Here is a 14411-nt window from a genome sequence, read left to right as displayed (position 1 = left end):
TCTTTATAGGGGGAGGGTTAGAATCTTGTTATTTCCAACAAAAAATTTGGATGGCTGAAGCTTTAGTAAATTATTTTTAGTTGGGTTTATCACTTCAATGTTATTGCCGCGCCGTTATAATATCTTTGAGTTTAAATTTTCTTCCAATTTTTTTAGCTCTTTAGAATAAGTTACACAAAATTACTATGATTCTAAGAATTTATGCATAAAAACCAAGGGCAACAAAGTCCATAAGTAGGGAAGCAGTGAAGAGGGAAAGAAAACCATAGTCATAAGAAAAAAGGAGGATAAAAAGGAGAAAATGGAATGAGAAAAATTTGCGATAATATAATAGCTATCCATAACGGACGTACGGACGGGCACACCCAAATTGTTTAGATTTTAATATTTTTAAATTTCAATCAATTAAACAGTTGCGTTCTTTTCTTTTATAATTAAACAAAAATATGTCTCATTGAAAAAAAAACAAGGACAACTATGATTATAAGTAGCACAGCAATATCGAGCGACTAATATTTTACCTGAATAAAGAACAGTAAACTGTAAAACATAAATAGTTTTGAAATTTCGTGCTTTCACACAAAATGCTTGTTGAGCACTGATACCCAAGACAAACACCAAATTGCATCAAAATTGTGTCAAAAATCATCCATGTGACGTCATAAAAATGAGGGATAATCCATGTCTTTTTTAGGGGTTTTTCTTTCCTACTTCTCCTATCATCTCTCTTATTTTTTGACGTCACATGGAAATTTTTTTGTTTGTGTTGAAAATGACGGGGAGGGTTTTTTATGCCTAACCCCAATCCCTGCTGTCTTTTATATATCATAATTTTGGAGTAGCTACGGAAAAAAATATAAAAAATTTATAAAAAGTGTATTAATTGTATCTATCTACGCATTAATGAAGGATTTCTTCAAATTCATGAATAACTAAATAATAAGGGACATTTATACGGATTTTTTAATTATATGAACCATTTCTATCAATAAAATATCTCATTACACTAGGTTTACTCAGGAATCTTAAAGGATAAGACAATAGATGATAAATTGATGTACATCTCCAATAATAATATACCATTACCCATTCTGTAGATTAAAATTATTGAATAAAAAGTTTGGAGGATAATAGTTTAGAACCAACTAATCTCAATTCAATAAAGTGGTAAAAGTTTTTCCCATAATATTTAAATCGACGCGATGGTACAGTTTTATATATTCAAATTCTAAATAACCCGCTAAAATAAACCAATAAAGTGTTTCTTTCACAAATTATCATCATTTTATTGGATTTTTATTACAAAGAAATAAAGGTACTAAGAAAGAGAGGGAATGTCTGATTGAGCCAATAGGAGAATCGCATCGGTACATACATTTAATTTCATTGGTTGAAATTTTGTACACATCTTGTTACGAATGCATGTTTTTTTCATTTCATACATAGTTAAAAGTCAGCTGTAAACAGTATATTTTCTTAGTAGAAAGCTTTGCGGAATCAGAATTAATTGCCCAAAAATTTCGTGTAAATTTGAAAGCTTAGTAACAAGGTGGATTCTTAAAAAAAAGTTAGGCTGGCTACTCGCTGATGAGGCAAAATTATTTTTGTGAAAAAACCTCCAAAATCGAATAAACAATTTTAAAAAAATTAAATAAAATCTTAAAAGGGTTATTAACATATGATTTTCTTTAATTTTTGTAGATTTTTAATGTGCTTTTGGATGATTTTTCATAAAAATAATTTTGCCTCACTATCGAGTAGCGAGTCTATAATTTCTTAAGAATCCACATCAGCTTGAGTCGAAAGTAAACAATACTTTTGTCTGCTAGAAATGTTCCTTCTTAGATTTGACGAAAAAAGGGTTCAGAATATGCTTCTATTCTTCTATTTCTATTTACAAAGATGACCTTTGATTGTTAAATTTTAGCGGTAAATTCAATATTAGAACTTTTAAAGCTGTTAAATTAAATTTGCGAATCCAAGTCCCTTTGAATACATAATGGATGTATAACTGTTAAATGAATGTTTTCAATTTTCATGGGTTTCCACTCTAAAAAAATAATAATTTAAATATGCACAATTGTATTAAATTTTCTCGTATTCATTCGAATCCGGTGGATAGGAACCGGTTCTCATCCATATGAAAAAACTATGTCTAGCATCGTATTATATCCAGCTTTCTACGAATATAAAAATGTACAAACATAAGATTAAAACTAGTTTTTTAGCCCCGAGGTGCCGATATTGTACATTCTATATTCGCGGAAAGCCGTTTATAATACGATGCGAGAAATAACTATTAAACAGTTTTTGTCATATCCACATACATACTTTAAGATACTAAATTAAAGTTTGATGTATTAACATGTAAAAAGATTCACATATTTTGAAAATAATTTTACATTTAGAATGAAAATGAAAACGAAAACTAATATTTCCTATTTATTAAGCAAAATTAATTTATCTAACTAAATCAACAATAAAAAAACGGTAAAAGTAATACAAATATGACTCTTTTTATAAATAAATATCGTCAAATAATTAAACCGACTTTAAATTTAGCCTTGTCTTTTTTTTATCCCTTGGACCCTTGCCTCTTTTTCCGCCCTCATTCATTTTTTATCTTTAAGCATTAAATGTTGATTTGGGTGTGATATAAAATCTACAAAATTGTTTAACTGCAGATTTTTTTATTAGCCAAAGACACATGATGTATGCCTGTCAGTGTGTCTATGGTCCTCCTTCATAGTGAAGCTTCCTATTGGTCCAGGGACTGACGACAGAATAGTGAATTATAGAGGATCTCCGCTAGTAACAAAGTGAGTTAAAGAGTGGGTTCGCTACTAAAAATAAGACTATTAGCGGTAGTGATGGCACACGGGTTGATTTATGCTACGTAAAATTCATCTAATTTTATTCATATTTTTCTAATAAATCATAATTAGCATTATTGAAAACATTTTGGTAGGAATTTTTTTTTTTCGTGTACTGTTATATAATGTCATTTTAGACACAGAGAGGACAATTCATGATATATTTATGTTCACCAAAAGCTAGTCAAGACTCAAAGTCATAAGTAGAATAAGATTAAATAGAAGAAAAGAGACAAATTGAAAATGAAGGCATCTATCCTTAACGACACGTTGAAACCCTTTTTTTGGTATTGAACATTTTCTACCTCTCAAATATTTTTACCCTAGGTTACACTTTACATTGAAGGGAAACTAACCCTAGGGCGATGATTTCTAAATCTTGTGGGAATTGCCAAGGGTAGCCTCAAAATAATTACAATTGCGGACAGTCTGAAGAAAGACAGTAGAAGAGTAGCTTCACTACTAAAAATTTGCATAGATATAGCTTTGTTGTTATTTAATTTCTTATTCAAAAGAAAAAGGGATGTATGTCTAGAATTTTATATTCATTTTCAAGAACCCCTCGAATTTCAAGGAATATATCAAAACTTTTTACTGCCAGAAAAGATTGTAATAAATTAAAAAGTTATATAAGAAAGCTACACGTTTGTTTAGACTTTTCTAGTGGCGAGGCTACTATATAATTATAAATGTCCACTTATCTATCTATTAGTTTATCTATTTTAATTTTCTTTAAAGAAGTTTTAGTGACCATTTAGTCTCTAATCAGTAAATCACTTGACTTTCGTACTATCTGTCGGTTTTCTCAAATTAAGGCGAAAATGGTTAATTTTTGCGAGATAACATTTACATATGTCATTTCTTGAACAATTCCCTGATCAATGAATAAACAATGATTTCGTTCATTTGTTTGTCTGTCTGTCAGTCCATCCTTTATGTAGTTGGGCCGGTTATGTTATTTCTGTGGCTGGAAGAAATGTACTTTGTTTCATTTCCAAATAAGATAGGCTTCTAATTTTGGAATTCTGTGATCCGCTGTATGTGAATGTTGCATCCTTGTTTGTTTGTGACTGTGTGTGTGTGTGTAAAATAATATTTCTTTCTGTCGAATTTTAGGTTTTCTTGCTTTCAAATGACAAAAATGATTGATTTGTCCAGGATATATTTAGATGTAAAGCTTATCAACAATATTAAAACGTTATTTGGTCAATATGACGTATTTAATAATTTAATATAATCTCGGCCAGACACTCATAACTAAAGAAGTAAAAATGCTTTCTACTGCTGCTATGTCTTTTGCGTGACATAAATAGAGTTGAGGGAAAGTCTTGGCCTATAAACAGTCGCAACTCATTACCATAAACAGTTATGACTGTGTAATAGTAATGATAATTGAAATCTTGAAAAGCACAAGTAATATATCTTTTTGAAAATGAGTATCCTTGTTTTTTTTGTTCTTTCTAAACTTTTAACTTATTGTCTTACGAAAATTTTTTATATTTAACTTGGACAATTATGGATATATTGCAATATATTGCAGCAAAAATATATTTTTAGAAAATAACACCAATCTATAATAAAGGATTTGGGTTGCTAACATGGAACTCAATTATTGGTCAGTTTGTTCATCCTGTATGAAAGGAGAGGATGGGGTAAAGGGGGTATCGTTATTTTTGCCCACTGCGAGTTTAACTTTATGAAGAGAAAATGAAAATCTTGTGTAACGTACAATTAATAATACATCGATTTTTATAATAGAAAACAATGATGTTTGTACATAGTATCTTAGGTTGTGTTTCTCTTGGGTATATATATTAGTCCTGTTGTGTTTTAAGAAACTTCCTTTTTGGGTTGAGGGTATAGACAGATAGATCTACGGACTTACGTTTTCTAAAAGTAGCATCGCAATTAAAAAAGATTTCCATAAAACTATTTTGTATATTTAATTCTAAAGTTTACAAGAATTTGAATTGATTGTTATCCAACTATAAAATCATTTCAATTTGCATTTTTGAAGCTGTAAACTTAATCAAAACCTTTATTCATCAATTTATACTTTTCATTCATGTTTTTTTAGATTGTTAACTATTATAATTTGGGTACAGGATAGGTTTGTAATCAAGATAACTTTCCATTTACGTGTTTATTAAGGTAAAGTAAAGGAAAAATGTCAAAACTAATAAAATTAAATAGTTTACTTAATTAAAAGTATTAAGGTTTTTATCTGAAGCACAAGATATTTGAAATTGCTTATTCCTATGTGTTATACTTTTCAGGGAAGCTTGAAATGTTTTGGGTTAGTTTAAAAACAGTTTAATCACAATCAAAATAATAAAATATCTAAAGAAACAAAGCATTCAATCGTTTTTACATCTATACCATGAGTAAAAAATAAAAGTTGGCTCTTTTAAAGGGTCTAATGTCAAGACATTTACGAAGATAAGATTTATACATTATTATCAAGCCCCCACCAGACACTCATATGCTACAGCTTGGAATATGCTTTGGCTATTTTGTACTTGAGTATCAAAATCAGTACTCCGCAGCCTCGTGTAACATTTAGTGAAATCGCCATATTATAATTTTTAAAATCAGCTAGATGTCTAAACCTGTTCCTGAACAAAAAATCAATCTTTCTGGATATTTTTTTTACACTCAATCGGGTTTAAATTTTAGGCTTCTGCGCGGAAACCCTGATAAAAATCTCTATCTAATTTGTTTTTCTATATTATTGAACAACGAATCTATTAATTCTATGTAGATATTAAATGTACAAAAATATATATCTGTATATTCAGTAAGATCTCATAAACGGTAGGACTGAACAATCCTGGAAGTAAGTGTTTAAAATAGTAAGGGTTTTGATTAATATCTCGCAAACTACTGTACTGTAAAGATTGAGAGAAGCTTCACATGCAGATGTATTAAGGATTATCTTAATATTATATTAACAGCTTAAACAAACAGAAATTCTCTCAAGTACCCAATTGTACTATCACACATATAGCACCCCAAAGGTGAACTGAAATTAGTTTCCGAATGTGAACACATTTTCCTAGGTGTTTCCCAATCCTATCTCAATATTTGCTACTAGCTAAAAAACCTTCAAACTTCCAAAAAAAAAAAATCAAAATTTGAAAAATTAAAACTTTGAATGTATAATGTATAAATCGTTAATACATTCAAATTTTGATTTTTTTTTGAAGTTTGAAGGTTTTTTAGCTAGCAGCAAATATTGAGATAGAATTGGGAAACGCCTAGGAAAATGTGTTCACATTCGGAAACTAATTTCAGTTCATCACCCCAAAGTACAAATCCTAGAGATGCTATTTATAGAGAGAAAATAAAACTTTAGCGATCTCTTGAAATAATTTTATTACTCATGAGTTCAGACAAGGACGGCCAATTAGATATTTTAAATCCATATTTATTTTGTGTATTATTTACATATATTACAATATAGAGCAGTTTCATGAAAAAAAACATTAAACTAAAAAAATAACCAAACCTTGTAAGATTTATAACGTGAAAATCTAGGAATCGATCTAGCACCTCAACCAATAAGGAAATCTTAATGAATATTTGACTCTCTATTTTGTATGTTTATTATATAGACAAAGCAAATTGAGATATTCTACCCCTCTCAATCTCTCTCACTGCATGGTTGCAGACAATATATGTGATTGATTAATGGCGCGCCATTTGTTTTTTATATGCCGCGTTTAATTATGCGATGAGCTGCACGTGTTTATTCTGTGTGTAAGGTTGTTAACAAAGCCTTGAGGAAATGTTAGCTTTTATTGTTGAAGTGCAAGCATTATTAATAAAATTTAATTACATATCATTATCATCCTATTATATAATTTTCTGAAGCTTAAGATTTCAATTGTGGTGGTTTTAGGCTATTTTATTTAATTTTTTTATTCAAAATTAGGTCTTTGTGTGGTTTGAACATTTTGTCTAGCCTCTATCAGACCCTTCAGATAATTAAGATCCCTATATGCGTGGGACGTGGCTGCTAGTGTTACTTTCTTAAAGTACTTTTGAAAGGGTTAGTGGGTTCATCATTAAATAGATTAAATTTTTTCTATACCAATACAAAGCTTTCTTGATTATTATGAGATCTTATTGAACACACTTACATACATACATCCTTCTAGTTTAGTTGACTGCTTTAAATACATCAAATTATTCATTATAAGTACTTATAGAAACAATTTGATAAATACATTTTTGTTCTCAAAAAAGCATATCACATGGACCCATACACTTATATAATTAAAGAATAGAGGGGACAAGGGTTAAATAATTATATGTTCATGAGGATTGAGGATGGTACCCTGTGCCGACTTTCTATTGGATCTTGAATATCAGCCAATAGCGGCGGAAATAATAACACAGACATGTTGCTACAAAAAAAGCTGAAAGACATTTGCGAGCAGACGAAAAAGGTCCCAACACTGGAACCAGGTATTTGTCTGGGTTTATACTCACATTTACTTATATCCTCTACGGAAGAGAAAATTCACAAAAAATTGAGTTACCTGTGTACGGGAAACTGTAACCTAAGTCCATAATAGTGTACAGTAACTTTGTAACCATCCTGTCCGTAATTCTCAAGCTGGATCTCCTCTGTACATAGTGCGGGAACCTAATCACAAATAACAACCGATAATTTTTAATAGTTTAAACAAGAAATAACTGGTTTTGATTAAAGGATAATTATCAATTTATACAAGCTATTAAACAGGGAGTAAGGGAGGGGACAATGGATTGAATTATTAATTTTTAGGAGTCTCAGACTTTGGGTACTGGCTTAAAGGGAATGTGCAAGAATTTAGCAGTTTCTGACTGACTTTGGGTACTAGCGCACAGAATGCCACTAACTCGTTTGGTAGTTTTGAATATTGCAGACAAGTATCAATAAACTTAATTTGTTTTGATGTGGCTGGTTTTAACATTTTTTTCTCTCCAGAAAATATCATTTCATAGTTAAAAAACTTTATTGTGATATTTGTTTAATAAACAACCTAAGAATCCAATTAAATTTTGGGATATGGGGCTATGGGTTGAATGGGTTCCAGGGAGATTTTTCTAGTCATTAATTACATAATGGTTACGTCAGTCTGATATGCTGGTAATATAATTTTCAAATGAATGCTTTTTTCTTGGAACTTTCTTCTTTTTTTATTGTATTTTATTTTTATTTTTATTTCTGTATTGTATTAACTCTCCCTTTAAAATCTCCTCCATATTTTCTGGATTAATCTGGATTTCAAGGTCTTTCAGCAAATACTCTTAATTTGTCCCCTACCTTACTCCCTGGCTATTAAATGAAAATAAACTAATTATAATAATAAGGATATGATTATTATGATAATGAAGGAAAATTATGAAAAAATTGCGAGTAAGGCTTAACTATTCCCAAGTTTGAATAGTCTGTTAGTTTGTTAAGCTGTATTTTTTGAGCAATTTCTAATTGCAAAGCTTTCTAGAATATTCCGTAGCTTTTCAAGAAGAAAGACCTGGCAAACACAGAGAACTAACCATAGACAAAGATGTTTCATCTCAATGTTTGATGGGTCTCCCTGGCCCGAGGAAAAGCTACAAAGAACTTACCCAAAAAGATGTGAGTATGAAAACCAAGCAAGGAACCCGCAGGATAATATTGCAAAAATTCATTTCTTCTCTGAAAAAAAATTATTTAAAATTAAAAAGATTACAGTACCTTTCCCTTTTCAGTTTTCAAATAAATAAGGGGGAAAGGGAAGTGTTTAGTTTGTTTGTTTATTACTTAAGGTCAGGTTAGGTTAGGTTATATTGTGTAATGGGTAGCCCCGCAGGGTTAGGTTCCCTACATATGTTAGGCATAGGATAAAAAATACTCCCCACCCCCTTATTTTTCTTTTCTTTGTTTAATCTACAACCATTTGGGCCCCCCAAAAATAATCAGGCTAAATAAGTAGGAATCTGAGTATGACTACAAAAGTGGCCTTAACATTTTAAAAAGGAAACGTTTGATGATATAAAGTGACAATATTTTTGTTGATTATTTGTATAATCTTTATCTGCTAAAAGAATAACTTTAAAAAAGAATCCTGCATCCTGAAAATGAAATCTTAAAAATTAACTAAGAAAATTTTTCTTGTTTCTAGTACCCTAAGTCAAGACAATTAATTACATACATTGTTCCATCCCTATTTCCCTGCAGACTATGATGCAAAGATTTCTTAACCCTAGAGATATTTCTCATTAGTTTTACCTTTAGAAAACTTTGATTGCAACTTTTTAATTTAGTAAGTCAAGCAAATATATAGTTACAATGTTTAAGGTATTAGTTTTCCAGAGCTGGATTTTTAAATCACAGTGGTGCCACTGACCGATGCCTCTATGGAGCGGATTTTGAAAGCGGCTCACCTGATAGAGATCTTTAAATCAAATGGCAGTGGGGAGCTGGGAAACACTTTAGAAACTCCAACTGCCATTTTGATTTAAAGATCCATGTTTTATTGGCAGCACTGGCAGTGGCAGATCTAGCTTAAGTATTTTTTTACATACAAACAACACAAAATTAAAATGATTTTAAGAGATTTTACTAACATTTAACTTTTGATATTATAGAGCTGGCTTGGTATGGTGTGCCAACACTTTTGCTTAATTTCTTTTATAAAATTGCACAAACGTTACTAAAGACTATTTTTTTGGAGTGCAGAAGGAAAGTGTATAGGGGCCCAAACTTATCGCATCCCCTGGTTATACAAAGTGCCTTTTGAGCACTGATAACCCCATCCCCTCTCGGCTTAATTTTAAAATATTTTTAATGAAAAGAAAGATTTCCTAAACCTGCGAGAGCTATAACTGCGATCACCTAACCCTAAAGGACCACTCAGTACTAAATATAATATTATCTCTCCTGGCCTAAAGTTATAAACAAATTAACTAAAAAATAGGGGGAGCTCAACAAGATCATTTGCGTAAAAATTGCGGTTTTATCTCTAAAAAATAATCGTGTTTGCAAAAAAAACTTTTTGTAACTTGCACTCATATTAAATTCTGTTTGAGCTGTAAATATTTACGCGGCAATGATGACACAAAGCTTGGTTTAGGACAAAGAAATTCTTTACTGTAGATTTTATCGTTATGTTCCGTCACTTCCACCAAATATATCAGGATTACAAAAAAAACAATCCGTCTTATTTATTCTCTACAAGCAATACGCCCCTAAAAGCCTTTAGGAGAACCGGAGTGATGGGGAGGGGGGGAATATCGACCCTCCACATGAATTTAAAAAAAGTGGAAATCGAGTTTTGGGGTATTTTATCCAGGAACGGTGTCTTTTGGGAGGGTGGGGGTACCCTCCCCTAAATAATCATGTAAATTCCTAGTCCATCAGAAGCTTCACTGTAAAGGAGAACCCTATAAAAACTTCGATACAAACCAATAGACACAGAGGAAGACATCCAGATTTTATCGCAAATATGAAATACTTTGCCAACATGATAATATGCGTCATTAATGACACACCGTTGTCATCTTGGTTACAAATCTTCACAAACATTAAGATAGCAAGGGGGAAAAAGAAAATCAACGCTCTCTTTATCAAAACAACAAAAATTATTTGCAACAAACAAATTTAAACAAATCTAAACAAATTTTCCAATTTACTAACGTACATATGTTTGTATGTGTGTCCTGAGTCAAAACTCAAAGTCTATTTAGATCTTGTAAACGGCTGAATCTAACTATTCATAATTTTCTGGCAAGCTTATTTTTCCTCAGTATTCTTCGCTATAGACTATTTTTTCGGCGTGAAAAGGGTAAGAGGAGTTGGATTAAATAGCTTCCATTATTATCAACAAAAAAAAATCAAATGTGGAAATACCCCCTTATAAGTCACATATTAGACAAAGCCACAAGTAATAATAAAAATAACAAAAAATGAAAAAAGCTTTTTAAAGTATTTTTTTCTTGTGTTCAGGGATACATGGATATATTACTAGACCACAACTAAAGTTTTCCGCCAATTTTTCCGCCTACATTTGGAGAAGTTGGGCTTATATATCGGTTACGAAACCGATTAATATCAGGTGGATAAGAACTAATTCTCAGCCACACTGAAAAATCATGTTTCGTCTGAAATTATATCTAGTTTTCTACGAATTTAAAAATGTACAATCATGATATTACAACCAGTTTTGATAGTCCGTGTCTTTGGAATCTCTGGGCTAACAAATCTGGTTTTGATCTTATAATTGCACATTTTTATATCCGCGGAAAGCTGTTTATAATACGATGCGATAAATAAATACTCTACACTCCCCCCCCCTCCCCCCCTCCTGATTATATCTTATACAACGGTCAAGGGTTTGCAAATGAATTGATTTAATGGTTTCTTACAGGCTAGCAACATTCAAGGAGAAAATACTTAAAATTTAATACAAAGATCTTTTTATGTATTTTTCTGCAGCTATTAAAGATAGATGTAAATTTATTTTTAAAAAATAATTTGGCCATATTTTTGCGTCCATTGCTACAAGAAGGAAATTCTATGGGAAAAATGAGACTTTCTCGGCTCCTATTAAAGATATGTGCCTAATTTTTCTCAATTAGGTCTTAAAGTTTGTTGTCAAGCCGGCCATAAATATTCATTTACCCTAACACAAGAGATGGGGGGGGGGGGGAGGGCATTGGACTGTAAATTGAACTAATAATTAAAGTTTTGTAAACGAGATATCTCTTTGTTCGCCTAAAAACTTTGGGTACTTTTATTAAATCTTGACTAATATGTATAAACCAATACTGTCAAAACATAATTTGACATTTTTTGGGTTTTGCAGTTGAGGATGTACAACAGTTTATCCTTTAAAATCCATACTTACTGAAATTCTTTAATTTACTGTTTATTTGACACCTTAGGTAAATGAACCAAATATGTTAGACTGTTAGTATCTAGTTTTACAGTAGTTTTCCTTCTCTAAGGACCACAATATTTTTAAAAGCGAGACTTTTCTATAATTTTGGTCGGTCCGTCCGTTCTTCCTATTGATTAAAAGTATGGCTATTACTGTAACACTTAGGCACTTTTCGGAATGATTAGCATCTAACAATGATTCCTAGTACTACAATGTAAAATGTTACAATTGAAGCATTTAGTATTGAATGTATGTCCTTAATCAGTATTCAATATTTTAAAAACTTTCGACAAAATTCGCACAACTTTATATAAACTTACAAATCTATGTTCAGCTTTAAAAATCCTGACACTCGACAAGTGTTTATTTCGTTTGTCCTACCGATTTTCAACCTTCTCTTTTATGGATGTTGTAATTCTTGTTTTATAAAATTATAGTTTCCCGCAAGATTGCAGTGATATTTAGGAAAAGAATATCAATCCTTTAATATCCCATCTCTGGTTCCTTAGAATTTAGGCAGGGAGGGAGATGACATTGGGTTGTAAATCATAATTGTCACCAAAGATTGGCTTGTATAAAATACTAGTTTTCTTGTCACGACTTCCATAAATGATAAATTTGTTAGAAGATGTGAATGTCTTATCCCTTGAGATCCCTGGATTATGGTTAAAATACTCTTGTCCGTTCACGTTTTATATTTTGTTGTAATTTATCTTGGAAAATTGGACAATCTTGTCAAATAAACAAGTTTTTACAATCGTTAAAGCAGATATTCAGTTTAGTTTGGAACATTATTATATATAAATTCAGTGATATAAACAAAACTAGAGTTGGGCTCGATATAATTATCTCGCTATTGGCTAGGTTTATTCAATGTTTTATTTACTTTCTTTTGGTTATCTGAATTCTGACTATTAACCCTATTCTTCCATTATCTTCTCCCTGACGATTTCTTTCTTTAAACTATTTTAGGATCTTAATATTTTTTATTTGAAATTATCGTCCTGAAAGAGTTAAAATGTTTAGTTAACTGTTAAATTTTAGTTCAATATCTGACCACATTACGCATGTATCGCTAGTATCAAATTATTTTAAAACTAAGTTTTCTTTTATTTTCTATATTGTAAATTCAAATTTTCTGTTTTATGGATAGAAATTTAATACTTCAATATAATTCAAATAGCAACATGAAATAAAAAAATGAATTTATTCTTCATATACATAGTAAAATAATGGGTCTTATCTTTCTGGTCAATGAAAGTTTATTACGGATTATTGGAGCACTATGAGTTTTAAACATTTATCGATTGGAAAACTTGAGCTCATATATAGACATTTATTTCCTTTATAGATATGTCATGAATCTTGATGCATTAAAGTAGGCTGTTTTGTAAATGTTAAAAATTGGAAGATTTCATTAAACAAAAATTCCCGCAAATATAAGTATTAAATAATAGAAAGACAATGGATGGCATATTGATGTACGTACATCTCTAATAACTAATTTATCCCTTCCCTAGATACAAATTTTCTGTAAAAAGGTTTTTATTAGTTTTATTGTTTTTATTTACTTTTTATAGATATTGTTATTCTGTTTTAAGTTTAAAAAATAATAATTTTATAACAAATCATATCAAAATTTTAAAGAAATGTTCTACATTGAAACTCGTAATATGTAATGACACCACTTGAAAAAAAAATCTATTAGAAATATAAGTGACAGGGATGAACATCTACAAATTTCGTAGAACAAAAATAAAAAAACTAACTTGATTTGATAAACACATGGAATGACGTAGAGTAATTGTCCCAATTTTCATAGACCCTATATTAGAAATATTGTTAGGCTATGATATTTAGGCCCTGAGTCAATATTTTCCTCCAAAATAATCTTAATTTATCATCAACTTTATAAGCAGAGAGACAGTGTGACGTACATAGTAAATTGTACGGCCGATTTACACTTTACAAATCTTTAAAAAATAAAAAGCCTAATGAGTCACAGTAGCCATGGATGGTCCTGATAATTGATTGACGGACAACGTAAATTATAAAGTAACCACTAGCAATTCTTTAATAGCATACGAGTAAATCGCGATTCCCTTATACGGATAGAAAGATATTTGGAATTATAGAGAAGCTTTGCAACTTCATTGATCTGAAGGATAGTTTCATTTTACTCAACCTTTATTAATTCTATCAAACTTTAATGTACTATTAATTTTCAGGGAGGGAGGAGACACTGTGCTGTTTTACACTTGTCCCCAAACTTTTATAATAACTTTTTCTTATTTGTAGGTTTAACAACTTCGGGGACCTTGTTGAATTTTATATAATTTAATTATTATATTTATCTGATTTTTGGAATAATGATTTCTAGGTTAACATTAATGTACAATATTATTATTTAAAGCATCTCTATAATCAAGTCCTTTTTTGACAGTGCCGTTGAAAAAATTATTTCCTTTATTTGTTGGCATGCAATTATTGATGTTTAGTGTAATCCATTTCTTTGTTTTCAATGCCTTGATTAACTAAGTTGTAAGTTTTACTTTAAAAGAAATATCATAAATAGACAGAATTTTTCGATTTTTTTATAGACAAATTACATTACATGTTAATTAAT

The 14411-nt window shown here is 30.5% G+C and overlaps 1 protein-coding gene across 1 annotated transcript in view; it reads right to left on the bottom strand.

The window, feature by feature from the left end:
• Positions 1-8558, bottom strand: part of LOC145319284 (A disintegrin and metalloproteinase with thrombospondin motifs like) — a 40943-nt gene extending 32385 nt beyond the window's left edge. The window contains exons 1-2 of the mRNA XM_080161326.1: positions 8493-8558; positions 7418-7524 (exon numbers count right to left, since the gene is read on the bottom strand). Of these exons, the coding sequence (XP_080017452.1) occupies positions 7418-7524; positions 8493-8555 (170 nt within the window). The 5' untranslated portion in view covers positions 8556-8558. The remainder of the gene's footprint in view (positions 1-7417; positions 7525-8492) is intronic.
• Positions 8559-14411: the final 5853 nt, after the last annotated feature.

Source organism: Acartia tonsa, chromosome 5, assembly GCF_053477335.1.
Source record: "Acartia tonsa isolate MP-2025a chromosome 5, ASM5347733v1, whole genome shotgun sequence".
In the NCBI taxonomy this organism is placed as follows: Eukaryota; Metazoa; Arthropoda; class Copepoda; order Calanoida; family Acartiidae; genus Acartia; species Acartia tonsa.
This window is presented reverse-complemented; position numbering and strand designations above follow the sequence as displayed.